The sequence below is a fragment of the Chiloscyllium punctatum genome, chromosome 49, assembly GCF_047496795.1.
Source record: "Chiloscyllium punctatum isolate Juve2018m chromosome 49, sChiPun1.3, whole genome shotgun sequence".
NCBI lineage: Eukaryota > Metazoa > Chordata > Chondrichthyes > Orectolobiformes > Hemiscylliidae > Chiloscyllium > Chiloscyllium punctatum.
The window spans coordinates 31,217,219-31,243,193 of NC_092787.1; the positions used below are offsets into that span (position 1 = coordinate 31,217,219).

At 46.7% G+C, this 25,975-nt stretch overlaps 1 protein-coding gene across 7 annotated transcripts in view; it reads left to right on the forward strand.

The window, feature by feature from the left end:
- vav2 (vav 2 guanine nucleotide exchange factor) overlaps nt 1-25,975 on the forward strand; it is a 190,432-nt gene that overhangs the window by 113,183 nt on the left and 51,274 nt on the right. For 4 of the 7 annotated variants that reach the window (XR_011956135.1, XM_072566125.1, XM_072566126.1 and 1 more), the window contains 14 exons: nt 51-151; nt 3,816-3,915; nt 4,298-4,393; nt 4,618-4,686; nt 5,653-5,739; nt 8,143-8,228; nt 8,554-8,686; nt 10,294-10,308; nt 11,123-11,232; nt 14,773-14,874; nt 15,254-15,342; nt 20,319-20,338; nt 20,995-21,019; nt 22,868-22,998. Coding sequence is in view for 6 of the 7 variants with exons in the window: in XM_072566125.1 (XP_072422226.1) it covers nt 51-151; nt 3,816-3,915; nt 4,298-4,393; nt 4,618-4,686; nt 5,653-5,739; nt 8,143-8,228; nt 8,554-8,686; nt 10,294-10,308; nt 11,123-11,232; nt 14,773-14,874; nt 15,254-15,342; nt 20,319-20,338; nt 20,995-21,019; nt 22,868-22,998 (1,164 nt within the window). In the remaining variant the exon portion in view is untranslated. The remainder of the gene's footprint in view (nt 1-50; nt 152-3,815; nt 3,916-4,297; nt 4,394-4,617; nt 4,687-5,652; nt 5,740-8,142; nt 8,229-8,553; nt 8,687-10,293; nt 10,309-11,122; nt 11,233-14,772; nt 14,875-15,253; nt 15,343-20,318; nt 20,339-20,994; nt 21,020-22,867; nt 22,999-25,975) is intronic. The other 3 variants (XM_072566124.1, XM_072566127.1, XM_072566128.1) reach the window with 2 other exon arrangements.

The following is a 25,975-nucleotide window of genomic DNA, read 5'->3' on the forward strand; positions in this document are numbered from 1 at the left end:
ACACCACGAGGAATTGTTCTCCTAACACAATCATTGTGTCTCTGTTGCAGGAATTAATCCGGGTGCATTATAGTTTACTGAGAGCCATTGACCTGGCAGCAATTTCAGGAGGGAACACACTTTACAAAGTCTTCCTTGATTTCAAAGAACGGTGAGAACACTCAGAGTCAGGCATTATTTTGCCTTTGTCTGTCTGTCTGTCTGTCTGTCTCTCTCTCTCTCATCTTTCTCACTTCCTTTTTCTCCGCTTGCTTCTGTCTCCAACTTTCATCGCCTCTTTCTTCCACATCTCTCGCTCTCTCATTCTCCCTCTCTCTCTCTCTCTTGCTGTCTGTATTAGTGCCTCCAAATTAGAGTCAGTGCAAGTATCCCTCTCCCAGTCCAAAAGTGTGACACTATTGTTTTGATGTTCTGCAATTTGAGTTAACCAAGCTTGGCATTCTGGAGAGTGTGAGGGGAAATCCTGTAGTTGACGTGCAATGTTTAATGTGTTGTGATGGAAGGATCTCACAGGTTCGTCCCATGCAGTGATTGCAGTCATTATGGAGCAGATCAAACAGTCATACACCACAGAGACGTGGTGACCTAACAATCCATGCTGACCATGTTCCCAAACTAACCTAGTCCCACTTGCCTGCGTTTGGCCCCTGTGCCTCTGAACCTTTTTTATCCATGAACTTAACCAAATGTCTTTTAAATGTTGTTACTGTACCCACATCCACCACTTCCTCTGGCATTTCATTTCACACATGAGCCACTCTGTGTGTCAACAAAAAAGGGACCCTTTGTGTTCTTTTGAAATCTTCTCCTCTCACCTTCAAATATGCCCACTTGTTTTGAACTCCAAGATTTAACAGCAGGTTCAGTGAGAAATTCACTTTCCCCCATAAACTATCCTGACCGTGCTGTTTATTGCTTCACTGTAATCTCTGGATTCTTCGGGGCGGTCATTGGAAAGAATCTGAACTCAGGAATATCCAACGAATCAGTGCTCAATCACTGACCGGTGCCCCGTGGGTCAGTATCGATCGCTGACCTGTGACCGGTGGGTCAGTGCTGATCGCTGACTGGTGCCCCATGGGTCAGTATCGATCGCTGACCTGTGACCGGTGGGTCAGTGCTGAATCGCTGACTGGTGCCCCATGGGTCAGTATCGATCGCTGACCTGTGACCCGTGGGTCAGTATCGATCACTGACCGGTGCCCTGTGGGTCAGTATCAATCGTTGAATGGTGCCACGTGGGTCAGTGCTGAATCGCTGTCCTATGCCACGTGGGTCAGAATCAATCACTGTGGGTCAGTATCGATCGCTGACTGTTGCCATGTGGATCAGTGCTGATCAGAGACTGGTGCCCCGTGGGTCAGTGCTGATCACTGACCGGTGCCCAGTGGATCAGTGCTGATCGCTGACCGGTGCCCCGTGGGTCAGTGCTGATCGCTGACCGGTGCCCCGTGGATCAGTGCTGATCACTGACCGGTGCCCCGTGGGTCAGTGCTGAATCGCTGACCGGTGCCCCGTGGGTCAGTGCTGATCACTGACCGGTGCCCCGTGAGTCAGTGCTGATCGCTGACCGTTGGCCTGTGGTCAGTGTTGAATCGCTGACCTATGCCACATGGGTCAGTGCTGGTTGCAGACCGGTGCCCCGTGGGTCAGTATCGATCGCTGACCGTTGGCCCATGGGTCAGTGCTGATCGCTGACCGGTGCCCCGTGGGTCAGTGCTGATCGCTGACCGGTGCCCCGTGGGTCAGTGCTGAATTGCTGACCGGTGCCCCGTGGGTCAGTGGTGAATCGCTGACCGGTGCCCCGTGGGTCAGTGCTAGTCATTGACCGGTGCCCCGTGGGTCAGTGCTGAATCGCTGACCGGTGCCCCGTGGGTCAGTGCTGAATCGCTGACCGGTGCCCCGTGGGTCAGTGCTGAATCGCTGACCGGTGCCCCGTGGGTCAGTGCTGATCACTGACCGGTGCCCCGTGAGTCAGTGCTGATCACTGACCTGTGCCCCGTGGGTCAGTGCTGAATCGCTGACCGGTGCCATGTGGGTCAGTGCTGATCGCTGACCGGTGCCCCGTGGGTCAGTGCTGATTGCTGACCGTTGGCCCGTGGTCAGTGCTGAATCGCTGACCTATGCCACATGGGTCAGTGTTGGTTGCAGACCGGTGCCCCGTGGGTCAGTATCGATCGCTGACCGTTGGCCCATGGGTCAGTGCTGATCGCTGACCGGTGCCCCGTGGGTCAGTGCTAGTCATTGACCGGTGCCCCGTGGGTCAGTGCTGAATCGCTGACCGGTGCCCCGTGGGTCAGTGCTGAATTGCTGACCGGTGCCCCGTGGGTCAGTGCTGAATCGCTGACCGGTGCCCCGTGGGTCAGTGCTGAATTGCTGACCGGTGCCGTGTGGGTCAGTATCGATCACTGACTGGTGCCGTGTGGGTCAGTGTTGAACCCTGACCTGTGCCCTGTGGGTCAGTGTTGAACCCTGACCAGTGCTCAGCATGTTTCCTGTTGTGGTGAGAAACAGCTGAATTGTTTTCTGTTGTGAGCTGTTGAAATAATGGTCAGGAAGGTGGGGTTATATATCTGTGTGTGATGTGAGAACCTGCTGATTGCAGATCAGGTGATGGTGGTATTTCTTTGTGAACTGTAAACGTCCTTCAGGCAATCCTGGGCTCGAGGGGTGGAGACTGCGGATGGGGAAAACCGTACGATTACAAAACATGTTATCTTTTGCAAATATCCCTCATTCAAAATTTGTCTTTGGTTTAAGGGTCACCGTTCAAGTTTGGAAGGTAATGGTGGAGGATTCAGCTCAGGGACAGAACAGGTATTGTTTGTGCAGGCTTGGTTTGTGATTCGGATATGTGGTCTGAGACAGTGCAGGAGCCAAATTGCATTGACCAGTCGCAGAGAGGTCCAGGTCTGGTTAGGTCCTCCACCCGTTCATCTCCTGTGGCACAGAACGGGACCAGGTCTGGGAGAGCGTTCTGCAATGTACAATACAAGCTGTGGCTCTCAGAGAGGAAGCTCAATGTTGGAAATCTGAAATAATAGCAGAAAGCATGAAAAGGAGAAGGTTAAACTTAAGAGTGGTCTTCAGAGAGGAGTGGAGTGGTGGTTTTTGAAATACAATTTTGAGAAGCCATAGCCTAGTATAATTATGGCTGGCTGTTAATTCAGAGACCTAGATAATGTTTTGGAGTTTGAATCCTGCCATAGCAGATGGTGAAATTTGAACACAGTAAAAATCTGGAATTAAAAGTCTTAATGATGATCATGAAATGTTACTGATTGTTGGAAAAGCCATCTGGGGAGGAAGCTGCCATCCCTACCTGGTCTGGCCTGCATGTGACTTCAGACCCACAGCAATGTGGTGGACCCTTATGGGTAATGCATACTGGCTTTGTCAGCAGCATTCTCATCCTATCCTTCCCTGATTCAGAAACTCCCTCACAGACCCTCTCCGTGGGGATAAACTAGTCCCTATCCCATTCAGCACCACCCATTCAGATATCTAATCCAACCCCCTTTTCACAAATAAAATCAATACATTTGGAATGGGTAACTGTATCTCCTCTTGATGGTGTTATGGTCATATGAGTGGTTCATGTTAATAAACTGGAAATTGCCCAGTGTTCTCTCACATTAAGTTACTACAATTGGGTGTGTGCTCTCAGGCACCAGGAACTACTCTGTCACTGGACCTGACAGACTGCTCCATCCATGGGAGGGCTGAGTGTGAGAGACAAGAGGACACTGCCCCTCATAAACCCCTCCATGTCCCTTGTTACCCCACCCCTGATCAAATCTGTATTTCTGTTGTAGGTTGTTGATTTACGGCAAATATTGCAGTCAGATGGAAAATTCCCAAAAGACATTAGATCAACTCCTGTCTTCCCGAGAAGAAATCCGAAGTAAAATTGAGGTAAATAAAACCATAGGCTGTAACTTGGTGGGGGGGGGGAGGGGCTGCTGAGAGATGATGGAGGGCAATGGAAATAATTCCTAAGTTTGCTCTTCCATCTCTCCCCCGCGGTGGTCTCTATCTGTCTCCGCCAGCCGTCTATACACATCCCTACCCCCTCCCCCCTCTGATAGTTCCCCTTCCCCTCCCTGTCCAGCCCTGATGCCGTCCCTCTCGTACCCAGTCTGGGAAATGCTAGATTTGGCTGTGACCCTGCAATTCCTCCTCCCACAGCTTCACTGGACGCACAGAGAGTGAGAGAGAGAGAGAGAATCAGTGGGGCTCTATTCTGTGTGTTTTTAATTGTGCTCCAGGGAATCATCGCTCTGTTTCCTTTGTGCAGGAGTGCACCCTGAAAGTTCAGGATGGCAAGTTCAAGCTGCAGGATCTGCTGGTGGTGCCCATGCAGCGAGTACTCAAGTATCACCTCTTACTGAAGGTACGTGTCAGCTGGTGCCACTGACCTCTCACACACTGGGTCACAGGTCATAGGTTCACTCAGTCTGGACACACTGACCCCTCGTGTGTAACTGGGAAGAATTTGTGCTGACCAACATGGTGGTCTGTGCCCCACCCACTCGAACCTGTGATGTCATTGAGACTGGGGTCAAACAGCTGAGAGACAGAGATGGTCATCTCAAGTTGATGTTGTGTCTCTCCTAGGAACTGCTGAGCCACTCGAGTGAGCGTCCGGAGAAGCAGCAACTGAAGGAAGCGTTAGAGGCGATGCAGGTCAGCCCTGAGGGTGCAGAATGTGTGTGAGAAACCAGATTCTCACGTTGTTATTCTACATTTAAAGAGACACTGACCTTTCCATCCAAGCCTGAAAATCTCAGATTCACTTCACGGTTTCCACTTGTTACCCATGGCTGTTTTTGTCTGAACCTGTTGTCAAACCTGTAATTGCCCTTTCATCTCTGCCTTTTGGGGGGTGTCTGTGTGTCTGTGTGTCTGTAAACATATACTTAAGATTTCTTTTCTGTGGTCAATCCAAACATGCACAGTCAACTCAACCCACTCTCACACTCCTCACTGCCAACTCTCACACCTTGCACTTGCAGTTGTCCCTGCGCTCGCACGCACACACACCCCATTTACTGGGCAATGCAGATATTGGCCTTAGCTCCCTGGCTGGGCGGGTAGCTGTTATTGTCCAGCATTCTGTATGAAAACCAGGAGGCGATTCTGTGTGCTGCCGATGTGGTGAAGTAGCAAGTGAGGTTTCAGTGCTGCATTTCAAAGAATCACAACAAGCTTGTGGTTAAGGTGCTGTATTTGGGAGACTGGTGCTTCGGGACACACAGACAGGATCACGTATTCGATCCATCAGCTTTGGTCAGTGATGGACAAGGTCGCCACCTAGGCCTGGTGCCTGGTACTGCCAGCTGATTGCAATCATTAACTGGTGCATTCCAGAGCTGGAATCAGCCCAGTCTTTACACAAGGAAAGAAACACTGGTCACAAACTAGACAGCAGCTTCATATCAGAGGTTCAGTTCAGGATAACTCCATATCTTGCCAGTGAGATCTGCTCAGGTTGGTGTCTGAAGTGATTGTGTGTGTGCACACATTAGGGAATTTGTGTCAAAAGTGATTGTGTGTGTGTGTGTGTTTGTGTGCGCGCAGGGTTTGAATATGTATGTATGAGGTGGTGAGGGGACTGTGTCTGAAGTGATGGCATATGTTGTTATGTTTCAGGATCTGGCGATGTACATCAATGAAGTTAAAAGGGACAACGAGACCCTGAAGAAGATCTCGGAATTCCAGTGTTCAATAGAGAATCTGGTGGGTGCAGAGAGATGGGTGATCGATCAGAGAGTGTGTGAGTGACACGGGGAGAGGGGTGATTGATCAGAGAGTGTGTGAGTGACACGGGGAGGTGGGTGATCGATCAGAGAGTGTGTGACACGGGAAGATGGGTGATTGATCAGAGAGTGTGTGACATGGGGGTTATTGGAGGGGAGGTGAGAGATCGATCAGCAGTTGTTCTGGGCACAGCCCCTCGCTCAAATTGGAAGAAAAAAGTTCAGTAGCAGGACAAGATCACTCAATCCTCAGGCTTGTTCAGTCATTCAGTAGGATCATGACTGCCTTGATCATTCTTCATTCATACCTCCCCCCCGCCCCCCAATCCCATAACCTCGTTGCTTAACAAGAATTGACATACCCCTTCCTTCAAACATATTCAAGCAGTTCTCAATGCCTTTGGAGGAGGAGAGTTCAGAACGTTCAGCGAGAAAAATATCTCCATCTCTGTGTCTTTAAATGTGACCTCGTATGTTTAAATACTCACCTCCTAGTTTTAGATTCTCCCACAGGAAGGAGTATCCATATCGAGGCAAAATTCAGGAATACTGGAAATCTGAAACTCACCGCAGTGTTAGAGAAACTCAACAGGTCTGGCAGCATCTGTAGGCAGAGAAACAGAGTTCTTCAGAACTAATTTCTCCATGTCCACTGTGTCAAGCTCCCTCAATATCTTATGTTTGAATCTTACTCTTCTAACCTCGAGGCTGTTGCAAGTGCAGGCTGTCCAAACTTTCCCGTAAGGCAGTGTGTCCAGGCATTTGTTGAGTGAGCCTTCTCTGAACCGCTTCCAGTGTATTTATATTTTCACCCTCCCTTAAATAAGGAGACCCATACTGAAGGATGTACTCCTGATGTGATCGCACCAGTGCCCTGTATAACTGATGCACAGTCTCCTTCTCCTATCCGGTTCCCTTTACAACCAAATAACATTTGATTGGTTTGTTGAATTGCTTGTTGTACTTGCACACGAACATTGTGAATCACGAACGAGGACACCTGGATCCCTCTGCAATCCCACATCATTTAGATCATTGTTTGTTTATTATTCTGAAAAAATGGACGGTTTTATCATTTTCCACATTATATTCCATTTCTCACATTTTTGTGCACTCACCTAACTTATCCATGTGTTGGTGTAGCCTCCTTCGTCATCTTCAGAACTTAGTTCTTCCTGTTTTTGTCCCATTAGAAAACTTAGTAACTGTGTCTGCCATTCCTTCATCCACTGTAAATTGTAAAATGTTGAGACCCCTGCATATCATTACTACAGTTTAACTCCAGTAAGTTGGTTAAACATGATTTCCTTTTCATAAATGCATGTTGGGGCTCTGCCTGATTACCTTGAACTAATCCAAGTGCTTTGTTATAAGATCTTTATAATAATTGTTTCAAACATTTTCACTGTGACACATGTTAAACTAACCAGCTAGTATTTTCCTACCTTTCTCACCTTCTGAATAAAGGAGTTACATTCTCTATCTTCCAATCTAATGGGACTGTCCCTGAGTCAAGGGAATTTTGGAAAATTATAACCATTGCATCAGTGATCTTGTAGTCAGTTCATTTCACACCCTCCAATGGAAGTCCATCAGACCCAGATACTTGTCTGTCACACTTCCAACAATTTACTCAGTCCCACTTCCCAGTGTTTGTGACTTTCCTGAGTTTTTCCTTCAATTCCACTTACTGATGTATTGCTGTTTCTGGGATGTTACTCGTATCCTTTACAGTGAAGACCTGATCAGTGAATGTGCCATCTCATTATTGTTATTATTATTATTTATTAATATCTCAGTCTGACTTTTGACAGGGCTAAGTTGATATGTTTGCTGCTAACTCTAATTTGAGATAGCCAAGGATGAGAATTCACCCTGGAATTTTTTCTCTTACTCCAATTTAACTACTTCTATCGCTTGGAATTGTCCCATTTATTGTCCGGCGAACTGTCCTGTATTTCCCCCTCTGCTTTGGTGTTGGACAATTGCAAAGACTAACCCTCTTTGGGCATGTTGGTCATGGGCCCCCTGCTGACTGCAGCCAGAGTTTGATTATTGCCCAGCTTCCACTCAGGTAATGACTGTGGCTCTGATGAAGAGTCCTCTGAGTAACTGTGAGAGATCACTGGGCTGGGGTACATGCAGCATCAGGGCAGGGATGGGGTGATAGCACGAGGGGGAGGGGGAGTGTCTGCAGTTAGGGTGTCTGTGGGGTGGGGGTGTCTATGGCCGAGGCGCAGTTGTTTGCAGGAGACCAGAGGGTCTATGCAGGGAGGGGTGGGTGAGTGTGGGGGAGGGGAGGGTGGGTGGGTGTGAGGGGAGGGAGGATGAGTGTAGACTGTATTTGGCGAATCAAAGTTTGTCACCCCCTTTGATTTGACAGCACACATCTCTGGAGAATTATGGGAGGCCGAAGATTGACGGTGAATTAAAAGTCTGCTCCATAGTTAACCGAACAAAACAGGATCGGTGAGTGTGTCCCAGGTTAAACTTCAGTGTGTGTGGGACTGTACCCCAGTGAGAGTCAGTGTGTGTGGGACTGTACCCCAGTGAGAGTCAGTGTGTGTGGGACTCTACCCCAGTGAGGGTCAGTGAGTGTGGGAGCCGTACCCCAGCGAGAGTCAGTGTGTGTGGGAGCCGTACCCCAGTGAGAGTCGGTGTGTGTGTGGGCGCGTGGGGGGGGGGGGGGGGGGGGGGTGGAGGTAGAAATTAACTCACATGGTTGTGTATTTTGTGGTATTTGAGTGAGATTTCTTATGGAATGATCTGGATTGTTGCTTTTTTTATCTTTCAGCTACTTGTTTCTCTTCGATAAAGCAGTGATTGTGTGTAAGAGGAAAGGTTACAGCTATGAGCTAAAAGAGACAATTGATCTACAGGCTCATAAAGTAACTGATGACCCAATGAACAACAAGGATTTACGGAAGGTGTGTGTGAATCCCCAACTCAGTGTTGGAGCTTCCAGGAGAAGCAACTTACTGGGGCAATGGAGTCACTGTCTTTCAGACTCTACGGTGAATAGGCTGGAGATGTCAGCGATGGGTGGATTGTATTGGGGGGGGGGGTGGATGATTTAATTTTGAGTGAAGGCGGGTAGATTCATAGATTTTTACAGTACAAAAGGAGGCCATTTGACCCATTGTCTCTGTACCTAGTCCCAAAAATCAGTCCCATTGTGAGCCCTACCCTCGTAACCCTCCAAATTCATCCCGCTCAAATATATATCCAGCTGGCTTTTAAATACATCTCCTAATCTGCCTCCATCACTCTCCCAGGCAGCACATTCCAAATCCCACAACTCTGAGTGAAGATATTTCTCCTGCTCTCACTCCTAGCTCCATTACTGACTTACCAACCAGTGGAAACAGAACATCTGTTTTACTTTGTTAAAATTGTTCAGAATGGTGAACATCTCATTAAGGTCCCCTCTTAATCTTACTGCTCCAAGGAGAATAAGACCGATCTCTCTCATCTTTCCTTCTATCTAAAATCCCTCATTTCTTCTATCGTTCTAGTAGATCTCGTTTAAACTCTCCCCGCTGTTTTAACATCCTTCCTAAAATAATGTGCCCTGAACTGAACCCAACCTCCAAATGTGGCCTGACCAATGATTTGGAACATAATTTCTTCACTTTGCTGTTCTGTCACTATTTATAAACCAGAGGATCCTGTAAACTGCCTGAATAAAGTGAGTGAGTGTTTGATGGGGGGGGGGGGTGGGATTCAATTTTGGGGGAGGAGGTGATGATGGAGTGGGGGAAGTTTTGGGCTGTGGTGAGTGAGGTCAAAAGCTGCTGCCCCTGTGCTACACACTGATCTCACTTTGAAAGCTTAAACAAATGGACATGAGTTCCACTCTCTGTTCTACTCTGCGCCTCCCCCCACCCCACCCCCCACCGTGTTCCGCTCTGTGACTCCCTCCCTCTCTGTTCTACTCTGCGCCTCCCCCCGCCCCTCTGTGTTCTGCTCTGCACCTCCCTCCCTCTGTTCCACACTGCGCCTCCCCCTCTCTGTTCCGCTCTGTGCCTCCCCCCCTCTCTGTTCCGCTCTGTGCCTCTCCCCCTCTGTTCCACTCTGCGCCTCCCCCTCTCTGGATTACCTCTGTGTTTGTTGGTTCCAGTTCCAATCTAACTGAATTTATCTTAAAATCAACTTTAAAAATTTCTGGCATACAAAGATGGTTTTTCCTGTGTGTGACCTTGTAGTGAATACCATGAGGATATTTAAGCACATGATACACTGCAGTGAGTCCTGACTCTGCCCTCTGTCAGGCTCCTTACCTCCTGCACTGGCTGAAAACTACAAACTCTGCCCAGGATGGGGCATGTGACTCCAAACCTTGCTGGGCAGCGTCCCGTCAAGGGGTCTGCTAACCTGGTTTTATTCAGGAGCTTGCAGAATGTTTAAAGCTGGTGAAATTAGAGGAACCATGAGTACAGTAAATTTCTTTGTCCCAGTTGGTGATCATTCCGGTTTGATTAATCCTGATACTCTGCTCATTAATTTCTCTGCTGTGTTCTTTCATGCCTCCCAGTCTCACGGCAAGATGGTAAGTCACTGTAAGTAAGCTACTTAGAAATCACTGTGAAAACATTGTAATTATGTACACTGCAGCTTAATGATGAGTGTTAACCTGGGGATAGTTTTGCTGCGGGTTAATAATGAGTGTTAACCTGGTGATATCATTAACCCGCAGCAAAACTATCACCAGGTTAACACTTATCATTAACCCGCAGCAAAACTAAGTGTTAACCTGGTGATAGTTTGCGATTCTGGTTACCAGGTGAATGTTTACTTGCTGATGGTTTGATTAGCACAGGGTATGTCACCTCCTCTGAGTCAGATTGCAATGGTCATGGTCCTCCCAGTGATTTACACAGAGAACAAACAGAAAACCAAGTGAAAGGTACAGTGCGCGTTCACCTGGACCCAGCACAAAGCGAATATTAGGAACTCTTCACGCAACGGGGCAAATAGAGGAGGGTCATCTTATCTGAAGTCATCCTTGTGGATACAAAGGATAATATGAAGTTGCAACTGCTGAGCTCTGGAGAGGAGACCAGGAGAGAGAATGGGTCTTGGTTGTCAGGGCGTTGAGGTGACTGGAGTAGGGACACAGATGGGAAGCTCCATCAGGAAAGAGTGCGAATGGGGATTGCATCAAAACTGGGGAAAGCTCCACTGTGAATATTGACCATTCTCCACGAAGTTTAACTCTTGATGGACGTCAGGCAAGTGAAGGTTATTCTGCCCCTCGGGTGGTGAATTGCCCTTTGCATGTGATCTGATTTAGGGAAGCGGTGTGTCTGATATTGCTCCTGTGTGTTTATAACCCCCAGAGGTTTTTTGTTTGTGTATTTCAGTGGTCCTACGCCTTTTATTTAATTCACCTCCAGGGGAAGCAGGGATTCCAGCTGTTCTGTAAAACTGAGGAGATGAAGAGGAAATGGATGGAGCAGTTTGAAATGGCAATGTGAGTCCGTTATTTCAGTGACCCGCTCCTGAGATGTGACTCTGGAGCACAGGTTGCATGCTGACTGCTGTACTCGTTCCAAACTGAAAGTTTAGTTTCTGGGCAACTTGGCAAGTATCATGCCATCACTCCCAGCAACCAGAATATGTTCCTTTCTCCTGAAGCAACATGTGTAGTTGGTAACAGTGAACTGGAAAATTTGTGAAAGGTGGAGTTCAGTCTGAGCTGATCCAACCAGAACAACAGATGGATCATCTCGCCCGAAACACCCCAATCCCAGGACGTCCCTCTCTCCACCATGTCTCTATAATAACTATAACATCATTGTTATTTTATTAATCTGAACTCTAAGTTTATCTGCCTTCCCTGTAAAACTCCTTGCATTAAAACAACTACACCTCAGACCACCAGGCCCTCTGTGTTCAGTAACCTCTCCCTGTCTGTTCTTCCTCTTTGACTTACTGGGTCTTGGTCTCTGAGTCCTCCTCGGTCATTTCACTTGCTGACCTGGTGTTGTGGTTCCCAGCCCCATGTCACACTAGCTTAGACCCTGCCGTGTTATATTCAGAGGTATCAGCCTTGAAGGTAGTAGGTCTAGATTCACCAGAATGATTCCATGTATTAATAAAGTTACATTATGCGGACACTTTGAATATTTCTTGAAAAATGTCTTTCTTACTAAAGTGCTATATAACATATTTATCCATGTTAAAATGACTTTGCTGATTAGATGCCCATTCCACATGTTTATTGATAAATTTTGCAATTTGTTTCAGCACTTAGTATTGACTCAACAACAGAAGTTGCTGGAAAAGCTCAGCACATCTGTGAAGAGAAATCAGAGTTAACGTTTCAGGCCTGGTGACCTTTCCTGTGAACCCTCACCAGACCCGAAACGGTAACTTTGATTTCTCTTCACAGATGCTGCCGGACCTTTTCCAGCAACTTCTGATTTTGTTTCTGATTTACTGCATCTGCAGTTCTTTTGGTTTTTCCTCACTATCACCTGTTCCCTCGATTTTAGAGTAATCAGAAAATGTAGGGGTTGTGAAATAAAAACAAAGATAGCTGGAGAAACTCAACAGGTCAGTCTGCATCTGGAGAGAAAATAGAATTGATGTTTTGAGTCCAGAGACTGTTCTAGCACGGTGACTCAGTGGTTAGCACTGCTGCCTCACTGCACCAGGGTCCTAGGTTTGATTCCAGCCTCGGGCGACTGTGTGGAGTTTGCACGTTCTCCCCGTGTCTGCGTGGGTTTCCTCCGGGTGCTCCGGTTTCCTCCCACAATCCAAAGATGTGCAGGCCAGGTGAATTGGCCATGCTAAATTACCCATAGTAGTACATTAGTCAGAGGGAAATGGGTCTGGGTGGGTTACTCTGCAGAGGGTCAGTGTGGACTGGTTGGGCTGAAGAGCCTGTTTCCACACTGTAGGGCATCTAATCTAATCTAATCTAAGAACTGAAGGGTCACAGGACTCAAAACATTAATTTTGTTCCTCTCCCCACAGATGCTGCCAGACCTGCTGAGTTTCTCCAGCACTTTCTTTTTTAGTTTCAAATTTTGAAGTTGAAGTTAGTAATTAGATTGGAAACAAGTCCCAGAACTGATCCTTGAGAGATTCCATTTCTAACCGTTGACCATCTTTGCTTGCGGTTTTGCATTTATCCAGCTGCCTATTTCTGGTATTTGCTCCTGATCTGTGTACTCTGACTGTATTCATTAGTTTGTGATGTGGTACATTATCAGAAGAGTTACACCTACAATATTACCTTCCTTAGGCCTCTCTGTTGCCTTTTGAAAGAACTCAGTCGATTAGTCAAATAAAAGATCCCTTCTTGCAGTCCATGCTCACTATTGATTGTTATCTCACTAACCTCACCTCATTAACCAGTCACCCTGCCCCCTACTGTGTCTCGCTTGTCTGTTTGTCACCTCATTTGACCACTGTCACTTGTAATGCCTGGCTTAGGGTAATGCACTGGAAAGTAAGCCTCATGATTCTCCAGGTTGTCTTGTGTGGTGGGGCAGGTCTGAAGAGCGGAGTGGCCAACTCTTGTTTGTATGTTTTAACACAAACCCAGCAGGATCACCCCATTCTTTAATGATATTTGCTCCAGCGTGGCCAGTAACAACTGGATTTGTCCCTTCTCTCTCTCTCTCTCTCTCTCTCTCTCTCTCTCTCTCTCCACTATTAGTTATAAAGCTGGTGTCTCTTTCTTTATCGGGGAAGGTCAGAGCAGGGCTGTACCAATGGGTTATTTGAGATGATTAGACTGTTCAGTAGGATGGATGGGGAGTCACGATTTATTCTGGTTGAGGGGTGTGACAGGGTGTATTTAAGAGCGATGGTGTGCGGCCTTCAAGCCCAAACTATTCTGGGATGAACTCAGGAAGTATTTCTTCACACATAGGAGTGGGAATCCGAATCCTTCTAAAGATCTGGACTGCTGGGCAGTGGGTGCGGCGGTGGAAGAGTCCTTCTGCTCCGCGATCAGTCAATAAACACTAGCATTCAGTCTGGTTCTTTAAGACTTCACACTTTATTTCTTATACGGCCAGGCACAGATCGTCCAGAAACACAGAGGTTAAACACTCCCGTGTTCCTCAGAGGAGCTGTGCACATGGCTTAAAACAAAGGCATTTTTATACTTTTCTTAAAGAGAGATACAGGCCATAATTGTACATAATTACCAACTAATTAACAGAATGGTTTTATTGACAGCTACCCAATCCAGTGATATTTCCTGGGAACCAACTTTGTTTTCCAACATTCAAGCTATTCTTATCTCCCGAACCTAGTCTCTGCACCTGTACTTGAAGGTCAGTTAGGATGGCCAGTAATGTCTTATCTAGTCTAGTTATTTCCATACTGTAAAGAAGCACTGTCTGGTAATCTCTGTAGAGTCAGACTCTGGCAGGGTTAAAAGCCATTTTATGCAGCTTTAAGCAGAATTGTCAATTTGCAGCCTAGAAGCCATTTTGTCATGTTAGTTGCATTAAGAAGCCATTTTATTGCTGCCTATGTGAGTAAGAGAATGTATTAAATGGTTGTTTTGACTACAACTAGTTACTTCAGCCTGTATTCGGATTTCAGATCCTCACAACCCCAGAAAAAATAGTGAAGTAATTAAAAATTCCTGTGGCCAGTGAAAACTCTTACTATGAAGATTGTTAGATGGACTGAATGGTCGCCTCATGTCAGTATATCACAGAGTGGTGGGGCTGAATGGTGTCCTTCTTTCTGCCGTGTACTGCACTAAAACACTGTCATGCCATTGAATCCTGTTGGGCCCGGCTTCAATCTGAAGCCTTACAGTGACAGCTGTAGCTCTGTCTACCTCTGGGTGCTGCTGGGTTATGGTTAGTGTTAGGGCTAGGATTGCTGTGTGTGTGAGGGTATTCACTCACTCCAGTGAGTACGAATATCACAAAACCAGACTCAGTGTGAAGAGGGTAACAGTACCAACAGTTTCGATAATAGGCTTAAGGAGTAGTGCTAGCTTTGACAGTTGTCTCCGTTAAATTCCTTTCTTTTTCAGGTCAAACATTAAACCTGAGAAAGCGACAGCAAATTACCACAACTTCCAAATGACGACTTTTGACAAATTCACCAACTGCAAGGCATGTCGGATGTTGCTGAGGTAACGGCAGGTGCTCTCAGTCCGTACCCCTGAAGAAATTCTCTGTGTACTTTTATCACCAGTCCACCTTATCAGTGAATAGCAGAGTGATGTGGGTAGGGATGAGTTACAGAGGGTCACACCATGTGGACAGGGGTGGGGACAGGCGATGTAAAAGTATTAAAAGTAAAATGTATTATGTTTGATTGAAAGGAAAGTTTAGCATATTTCGTGATGGATCATCCGTGTTTTAGGAAGACACGGCTTGAGGCTGAGGCTGACTTGTTTGGTCAGTCATGCACAAACCACACTTTCTCCTCCATCCCTGATGGGCTTTCTGTATTTTCTGTTTGTATTTCAGTCCCTCAGTTAAATGTTCTTTTGTACTTTTTCCCCACAGAGGGATCTTTTTCCAGGGCTACGTTTGTTCCAACTGTGGTGCTGGAGCCCATAAAGAATGCCTGGAGACTGCAGCACAATGCAAGCTCAGTACGTAAAGCACAGCCACCACATCCCCCTGTACCCACCCTGTGCAGGAAACATGGAGAACTGTCCTTCAGGTTCTACACACCAGATTAATGCTAACCACATTCTCCATATCTGGAGAGAGAGAATCCGCTAACTTTAAAACAGTAATCCATCTGTACTGACACATGGGCTATTTACTGTGGTTTGGTTTTGGTAAAGTCACTGGATTAGTAATCCAGAGCCCAGGCTAATTTTCTGGGAACACAGGTTTGAATTTAACCACGGCTGATGGCAGAATTTGAATTGAATTAATTGAATGATGGATTACTGGTGCTGGAAGAGCACAGCAGTTCAGGCAGCATCCAACGAGCAGCGAAATCGACGTTTCGGGCAAAAGCCTTTCGCTGCTCGTTGGATGCTGCCTGAACTGCTGTGCTCTTCCAGCACCACTAATCCAGTATTTGGTTTTCAGCATCTGCAGTCATCGTTTTTACCTTAATTGAATGATGGTTCATCTAATGGTGATAATGAAATCATTTTCGCTTGTTGGAAAAACCCATCTAGTTTACTAATACCCTTAAGGGAAGGAAATCTGCCATCCTTACTCAGTCTGGTTTACATGTGATTCTAGACCCAGAGCAATGTAGTTGACCCTAAAAAGGCCAAGCAAGCTCCTCAGTTATACTAAATCTATAACAAAGTCAGTAGTAAGAACAAACCACCGAGTTAACCTGAGTACTGGAAATGACAACAGTAACACAGCCCTGTTGAACCTCAGATCCTCCTTAGTTGGGAGTTTGTACCAAAATTGAACATAAGAGCCAGGAGTAGGAGTTTTGTTTCCTTAATCATTTGTGGGATGTGGGTGTTGGGGGTTGGCCAGTTTGTATTACCTGTCCCTAGTTGCCCTTGAGAAGGTGGTGATGAGCTGTTGCCTTGGACCGCTGCAGTCCACGTGCTGTGGGTTTACCCACAATGCAGTCAGGGAGGGATTCCCGGTTTTCACCCACCCAGCAGTGAAGGAATGGTGAGATATTGCCAAGTCAGGATGGTCAGGGGCTTGGAGGGGAACTTGCAGGTGGTGCTGTTCCCATGTATCTGCTGTTCTAGTCTTTCTAGATGGAAGTGGTCATACGTTTGGAAGGTGCTGACTAAGGATTTATGATGAATTTCTGCAGTGTATCCTATGGATAGTACACACTGCCATTACTGAGTGTCCATGATTGAGGGAGTTCATGTTTGTGGAAGTTCTGCCAATCAAGTTAGATGTTTTGTCCTGGATGGTACTGAGCTGCTTAAATATTGTTGGAGCTGCACCCATCAGGCAAGTGGGAGTATTCCACCATGAACCTGATAGTGCCTTGGAGACGATGAACAGACTTTGCAGAATCAGGAGGGATGTAATGCTAGCTGCAGTTTTTCTAGCTTCTCACCTGCTCTTGTAGCCACCAAGTTTAAGTGATGAGTCCAGCTGAGATTTAGGTCAATGATAATCGCACCTCCCTCCCACCCAAGCATGTTGATAGTTGGGGATTCACTACATTCTGTCTAATTGGAGATGGTCATAGTCTGGCATTTGTGTGGTATGAATGTTATTTGCCACTTGCCATTCACATGCATCAAGCTGTGGACATGTACTGCTTCAGTGTCTGAGGAGTTGCAAATGGTGCTGAATATTGTGCAATCATCAGCAAACATCCCCACTTCTGACCTTTATGAAGGAGGGAAGGTCACTGCTGAAGCAGCTGAAGATGGTTGGACCTCGGACCTGAGGAACTCCTGCAGAGATGTCCTGGAGCTGAGATGACTGACCTCCAATAACCACAACCATCTTCTTATCTGCCAGGTAAACTATCCAACCAGCAGATAGTTTACCCTGATACCTATTGATTCCAGTTTTGCTCGGGCTCCTTGGTGCCGCAGTAAGTTGAGTGTGACCTCCTCTCTGGAATTCAGCTCCTTTGTTCATCTTTGAACCAAGGCTGGAATGACCCTGGGGTAATCCCAAACTGGGTGTTACTGAGCAGGTTATTGGTGAGCAGGTGCTGCTTGATAGCACTGTTGATGGTACTTCCATCACTTTACTGATGATCGAGAGCAGACTGACGGGGGTGGTAATTAGCCGGGTTTCATTTGTCCTGCTTTTCATGTAGAGGACATACCTGGGCAATTTTTCCACATTGTCGGATAGGTGCCAGTGTTGTAACTGTACTGAAACAGCTTGGCTAGGGGAGTGTCAGGTTTGGAAGGTTGTCAGGCTCCGAGCCTTTCCCAGTGCCTCCGAACCATTCTTGATCTGATGAGTAATCAGTGGAATTGGCTGGAGACTGGTATCTGTGATGCTGGGGACCACTGGAGGAGGCTGAGATGGATCATCTACTCGGAACTTCCGGCTGAAGATCGCTGGGAAAGTTTCAGCCTTATCTTTTGCACTGGTGTGCTGGGCTCTTCCATCATTGAGGATGGAGGTATTTGTGGAGCCTCCTCTTCCACTGAGTTGTTTAATTGTCTGTCACCGTTCACGACTGGATGTGGCAGGACTGCTGAGCTTGGATCTGATTTGTTGATTGTGGGATTACTTAGCTCTGTCTATCACTTGCTGCTTACACTGTTTGGCATGTAGTCGTCCTGTTTGGTGGCTTCACCAGGTTGACACCTCCCCTTCAGGTATACCTGGTGCTGCTCCTGGCATACCCTCCTGCACTCTCCATTGAACCTGGTCTCGATGGTAATGGTTGAGTGGGAGATATGCCGGGCCATGAGGTTACAGATTGTGCTGGAATACAGTTCTGCTGCTGTTGATGGCACACAGCGCCTCATAGATACTCAGTCTTGAGTTGCTCAATCTGTTGGAAGTCTGTCCATTTAGCACGCTGATCGTGCCACACAACACGATGGAGGGTATTCTCAATGTGAAGGTGGGACTTTGTCTCCACAAGGACTGTGTGGTGGTCACACTTACTGACGCTGTCATAGACAGATCCATCTGCAGCTGGCAGATTGGTAAGCATGAGGTCAAGTATGAATTTCCCTCTTGTTAGTTCCCTCACACCTGCTGCAGACCCAGTCTGGCAGCTATTTCCTTTAGGACCTGACCAGCTCGATCAGTAGTGCTGCTGCTGAGCCCAGTCTTGGTGATGGACATTGAAATCCCTTACCCAGAGTACATTCTGTGCCCTTGCCATCCTCAATGCTTCCTTCAAGTGTTGTTCAACATGGAGGAATGCCGACTCATCAGCTGAGGGAACACTGGTGTGTGGTCATATGCAGAAGGCTTCCTTACCTATGTTTAATTGTGTCTGGAGTCAATGTTGAGTCAATATCCCTGCTTCTGGACTGTGTTCCACTGTGTTGCCCCCTCTGCTGGTTCTGTCCTGCCGATGGGACAGGATGTATTCTGGGATGATGATAGTGGTGTTGGGGACGTTGTCTGTAAGGTATGATTCCCTGAGTATGACTTTTGCTTGATTAGTCTGTGAGACAGCTGTCCCCATGTTGGAACTAGCCCCTTGATCATAGTGAGGTGGAATTTGCCGGGTCAGCAGAGCTGTTTCTGCCTGTTCTTTTCTGGTGTCTAAATCGATGCCAGATGGTCCGTCCGGTTAAATTTCTTTGTTGAGACTTTGTAGCGAGTGATACGACTGAGTGGCTTGCTAGGTCATTTCAGAGTCAACCACATTGCTGTGGGTCTGGAGGTATATATAGGCCAGATCCAAGTCAAGATAGCAGATTTCCTTCCCTGAAGGACATTAGTGAACCAGCTGGGTTTTTCTCACTATTGTCGATTGATTTATGATCATCGTTAGATTCTGAATTCCAGATTTTCAAATTGCATTTAAATTCCACTATTTGCCATGATGTGATGGGATTTGAACCTGGGTTCCCAGAACATCAGCTGAGTTTCTGGATTAATAGCCTAGCGATAATACCAGTAGACTATTGCCACCCCTTGAGCCTGTTCTGCCATTTAATACAATCGTGACTGATCTCATCTCAACCTCAACTCCTATTGCCTGCCCACTCTCCATTAGTCCTTCAACCTGTTCCTAATTAAAAATTTATCCCTGGCTAAAGGGTTATGGGGAGTGGACAGGAAGGTGGAGTGAAGGCCAAGATGAGATTAAATGATTGAGGGTCACAGCCTCAAGATATACAGCGGGACCATTTCAGACTGAGATGAGCAGAATGTCTTCACTCAAAGGGTGGGAAACCTGTATAATTCCATACCATGGAATCTGGGGAACTGGATATGTTCAAGAAAAATTATAGGTTTTTAGAGACTGAAGGCATTAAGGGGTTTTGGTAGAGAGTAGGAGTATGGCTTGGTGATAGACAATCAGCCATGATCATGTTGAATGTAGGAGCAGGCTTGATGGGCTGAATGGCCCGCTCCTGCTCCCATTTTTGATGTCTCAATATTGACCCTGGACCCTATGAAGTCTCATGACATTGGGTCAAACATTGTCAAGGAAAACTCCTATAGCTTACCAGCTTCTGTCAACGTCCTCACCCACAGTTGGCTGATGAGTCCATGCAACTCTGTGTTGGTCACCTTGTGGTGGAAACACCGTAAGGGTCCACAGAGCGTTCTCCAATGTGGGGGTCTTCAATGTTAGTGGTTTTTTCATTAATTGATGGGATGTGATCACTAAGCTGGGTAGAGCATCGGGCATCTGCCCCATGTGTCACACGCCAGCTTCGAGGTCAGATTGCTGTTAATCCCCACTGTGCCAAGTCTGGTTGGCCACTTACCAGCAGCCCCAGGCTTGACACGTCTTTGCTAATATCTAGACTACTGCCTCTTCTGCACGGGGACAGCCTAACCAGAAAAAGGAGAATTGAACATGTCACCAAAATCCTGGAAGAATTAAGAGTGAACAATCACAGGGGAGGGTGGGAATGACTGGAAACTGCACGAGAATGGGAGTTTGCATAGAGCACATGTCTGGATTGTTGTGCTTCCTTTATAACCGAACAAAATCTCCATTTCTTTCCAGATTTAGCAGCTGATGATTTGGTAAGTTATTAATAAAATTAAGAGACTGACTCATTAGGGTATGGCTCCCACACACACTGACTCTCACTGGGGTACAGCTCCCACATACACTGACTCTCACTGGGGTACAGCTCCCACTTACATTGACTCTCACTGGGGTACAGCTCCCACACACACTGACTCTCACTGGGGTACAGCTCCCACACACACTGACTCTCACTGGGGTACAGCTCCCACTTACATTGACTCTCACTGGGTTACAGCTCCCACACACACTGAATGTCAATGAGATCACCTGTGCATCACCTTGTTACATTATGTGTGAATGTAATGCTGGAATTATATAGACCCTGGTTAGGCCAGTGCTGAGGTTTTGTGCATAGTTGTGGCCCCAATATTACAGGGAGGTTATAATTGTTACAGAGAGAATGTAGAGGAGATTTACAGGAATGTTGCTAAGGCTAGAAAATTTCAGCAATGTGGAGACATTGTATGGGTTGGTTTTCCTCGAGCAGACTAGGCTGATGGGCACCGTAATTGACCCAGTATGAGCTGAGGCTGACTGACATTTCCTCCTTTCCTGTTCATTGATCAGTCTGCACAAACTTACAGAATTACAGAGAAATTTCCATGTTATCTCACCCGCAAAAAAATGACTTTGCTGTTTTTGTTCACAGGATGGAGGACAGCCAGTGGCAGCAGGTACGTGTAAATCCCTGTGTGAAGAGACTACTCCAAACAGCAAGTGTTCAACCTGCTGCTATCACAATGCAGCAACAGCCAATATGACCACTGCTGGAATCGAGGCTAAGGCAGCATTATGTACACAGCAAGATCCCATGTACAGTGATGTCCTAACAAGCTGAAAATCTGTTGTCATGTTGTTGGGTAATAATTATCAGTCATCACCAGCAGAAACTCCCTGCCCATTGTCAGATGTTAGCCAAAGAATAATATTCAAACACCTGGCACTTGGGTTAACTTCTCGTCAAAAGGATGGAACCTGCAATATTGTGCTCCCAAGCACCTAACCCTCCAACAGTGCGGCACTCTCTCAGCACTGACCCTCCGACAGTGTGGCACTCCCTCAGCGCTGACCCTCTGACAGTGCCCACTCCCTCAGCACTGACCCTCCGACAGTGACATTGAACTATAGACAATAGGTGCAGGAGTAGGCCATTCTGCCCTTCGAGCCTGCACCACCATTCAATATGATCATGGCTGATCATCCTTAATCAGTATCCTGTTCCTGCCTTATCTCCATAACCCTTGATTCCACTATCCTTGAGAGCTCTATCCAACTCTTTCTTAAATGAATTCAGAGACTGGGCCTCCACTGCCCTCGGGGGCAGAGCATTCCACACAGCCACCACTCTCTGGGTGAAGAAGTTTCTCCTCATCTCTGTCCTAAATGGTCTACCCCGTATTTTTTAAGCTGTGTCCTCTGGTTCGGCACTCACCCATCAACGGAAACATGTTTCCTGCCTCCAGAGTGTCCAATCCTTTAATAATCATATATGTCTCAGTCAGATCCCCTCTCAGTCTTCTAAACTGAAGGGTATACAAGCCCAGTCGCTCCAGTCTTTCAGTGTAAGGTAGTCCCGCCATTCCAGGAATTGACCTCGTGAACCTACGCTGCACTCCCTCAATAGCCAGAATGTCTTTCCTCAAATTTGGAGACCTGAACGGCACACAGTACTCGAGGTGTGGTCTCACCAGGGTCATGTACAGCTGCAGAAGAACCTCTTTGCTTCTATACTCAATCCCTCTTGTTATGAAGGCCAGCATGCTATTAGCCTTCTTCACTACCTGCTGTACCTGCATGCTTACCTTCATTGACTGGTGTACAAGAACACCCAGATCTCTTTGTACTGCCCCTTTACTACCTAAATGGAATCAATTTAGGTAATCTGCCTTCCTGTTCTTGCCACCAAAGTAGATAACCATACATTTATCCACTTTAAACTGCATCTGCCATGCATCTGACCACTCACCTAACTTGTCCAGGTCACCCTGTAATCTCCTAACATCCTCCTCACATTTCACCCTGCCACCCAGCTTAGTATCATCAGCAAATTTGCTAATGTTATTGCTAATACCATCTTCTATATCATTAACATATATTGTAAAAAGCTGCAGTCCCAGTACTGATCCCTGAAGTACCCCACTGGTCACCGCCTGCCATTCCAAAATGGAGCCGTTTGTCACTACTCTTTGTTTCCTATCAGCCAACCAACTTTCAGTCCAAGTTAGTACTTTGGCCCCAATACCATGCGCCCTAATTTTGCTCACTAACCTCCTATGTGGGACTTTATCAAAAGCTTTCTGAAAGTCCAGGTACACTACACCTACTAGTGCGGCGCTCCCTCAGCGCTGATCCACTGAGATAATGCCCTTAGTTCCCATCCTACCCCAGCTTTGGGTCAGCAGAGTATTGCTGACATTGCCAGTATTTGTGTATTTAATGTGGTGAACTGCGACCTCCTGTCTTCTTTCTACATTGAATTCAGAAGGCAATGGACATGCAACTTTTTTGCATTTTCTTTCCAGGTCCCAGAATGCTCACAATTCGTACGTACCTTGGAACACCCCCACCCCCTGTGGGGAAACCGATTCTCAGCTTTCAGACTGGAGAGGTGATTGAACTGCTGAAGGGAGATCCAGACTCACCATGGTGGGAGGTCAGTCTCACCAGGCAGCTTACATCCAAAATGGTGGAGTTATTGCAGGATGTTGGTGTGGGTTTGGTCCATTGAGTTTGCACTGGCTCTCTGAATAAGCATCATTGCATGGGCCAGATCAGAATTCCGGTAAAAACAAGGACTGCAGATGCTGGAAACCAGATTCTAGATTAGAGTGGTGCTGGAAAAGCACAACAGTTCAGGCAGCATCCGGGGAGCAGGAAAATCGACATTTCGGGCAAAAGCCCTTCATCAGGAGGCTTTTGCCCGAAATATCGATTTTCCTGCTCCTCTGATGCTGCCTGAACTGCTGTGCTTTTCCAGCACCATTCTAACCCAGATCAGAACTCAGTGAGGGACTCAATGGTAGGAACACCTGTAACTGGGTCAATCCTGGTCTCAATCACTCACTTTGTCAATGACTGTTCCCCCATGGGGAGATGTGCCTTCAGTTGGTTTGGCCCCAATATCTAGGATTTCATCCCTAAAGTTGTCCATTCTTTCCTCATATGAACCCTCTCAACGCTGATGTCTTCTCCTTTGTTTTTTATGCTTCCATAAAAGTCTTTGAGTTTTATTTCTGTGTAAAGGTGCTCTAGAGAGGCTTGTTCTCTGCAGGCTGTGTACAGGAAACTTCTGTTCTCTCATTGTCCAACTCTCTCTCACTGATTCATAGAAACATGGAGAATAATTTTCTGATTCCTGCTCTTCTCTAAGGCGGTCGTTTTTTCTTCCACTCAGTTCTGAGGAAAGCTCACTTGACCTGAAACATTAACTAATTTCTCTCCACAGACCTGCTGAGCTTTTCCAGCAATTTCTGTTTGTGTCTCCTCCACTGTCCTCTGTCATGTGTGATGTGTAACCCTGTGATGCCAATCAATTGAAACAATTAGTTTCTGATGTGTGTTCCTGGTTTCTTTCTGTCATCCTCCCCCCACACTCTGCTTCCCTTTCCTCTCTGATACTCTCTGAAATTTTTTTTTGTTCTTTTCAGATTTATTTTGATGTTCAGACATTTTGTTGCTTCTATTTTCTTTTCCACAAAATGCAATCTGAACATTTTAAAGTAATTGCAAAACTTTTCACATTCTTTCTCTTTTTGGCTTTACTTCAGTTTTACCCATTTCTAACGTGTCCATTTAGTTTTATATCCAGCTTGTCAATATCCCTCTCACTGAATTGTCCTGTTCAGAAGTTTGTGTTTTGCAGGGAGCACAGTTCCAGTTGGAAGGAGTGGGGGGAGGATTTGAACTGAATAGAACATAGAACAATACACCACAGAACAGGCCCTTCGGCCCACGATGTTGTGCCGAACATTTGTCCTAGCTTAAGCACCTATCCAATTGCTGCTTAAAGGTCACCAATGATTCTGACTCTGCCACTCCCACAGGCAGCGCATTCCATGCCCCCACCACTCTCTGGGTAAAGAACCTACCCCTGACATCCCCCCTATACCTTCCACCCTTCACCTTAAATGTATGTCCCCTTGTAACATTCTGTTGTACCCGGGGAAAAAGTCTCTGACTGTCTACTCTATCTATTCCCCTGATCATCTTATAAACCTCTATCAAGTCACCCCTCATCCTTCGCCGTTCCAATGAGAAAAGGCCTGGCACTCTCAACCTATCCTCGTGCGACCTATTCTCCATTCCAGGCAACATCCTGGTAAATCTTCTCTGCACCCTCTCCAAAGCTTCCACATCTTTCCTAAAATGAGGCGACCAGAACTGCACACAGTACTCCAAATGTGGCCTTACCAAGGTCCTATATAGCTGCCACATCACCTCACGACTCGTGAATTCAATCCCCCTGCTAATGAACGCTAATACACCATAGGCCTTCTTACAAGCTCTATCCACCTGAGTGGCAACTTTCAAAGAGCTATGAAAATCGACCCCAAGATCCCTCTGCTCCTCCACCTTACTGAGAACCCTACCGTTAACCCTGTATTCCGCATTCTTATTTGTCCTTCCAAAATGGACAACTTCACACTTGACAGGGTTGAACTCCATCTGCCACTCCTCAGCCCAACTCTGCATCATATCTAAGTCTCTTTGCAGCCGACAACAGCCCTCCTCACTAACCACAACTCCACCAATCTTCGTATCGTCTGCAAATTTACTGACCCACCCTTTGACTCCCTCTTCCAAGTCATTAATAAACATTACAAACAGCAGAGGACCCAGAACTGATCCCTGTGGAATTCCACTTGTAACTGGGCTCCAGGCTGAGTATTTACAATCTACCACCACTCTCTGACTTCGACCGATTAGCCAGTTCTCTATCCAACTGGCCAAACTTCCCACTATCCCATGCCTCCTGACTTTCCACATAAGCCTACCATGGAGAACCTTATCAAATGCCTTACTAAAATCCATGTACACTACATCCACTGCTCTACCCTCCTCCACATGCTTGGTCACCTCCTCAAAGAATTCAATAAGACTTGTAAGGCAAGAGCTACCCCTCACAAATCCATGTTGGCTGTCCCTAATCAAGCAGTGACTTTCCAGATACTCATAAATCCTATCCCTCGGTACCCTTTCCATTACTTTGCCTACCACTGAAGTAAGACTAACCGGCCTGTAATTCCCAGGGTTATCCCTATTCCCTTTTTTGAACAGGGGCACAACATTCGCCACTCTCCAGTCCCCTGGCACCACCCCCATTGACAGTGAAGACGAAAAGATCATTGCCAATGGCTCTGCAATTTCTTCTCTTGCCTCCCACATAATCCTAGGATCTATCCCGTCAGGCCCGGGGGACTTGTCTACCCTCAAGTTTTTCAAAATGCCCAACACATCTTCCTTGCTAACAAGTATCTCCTCTAGCTTACCAGTCCGTTTCATACTCTCCTCTTCAACAATACGGTCCCTCTCATTTGTAAATACTGAAGAAAAATACTCATTCAAGACCTCTCCTATCTCTTTCGACTCAATACACAGTCTCCCACTACTGTCCTTGATCAGACCTACCC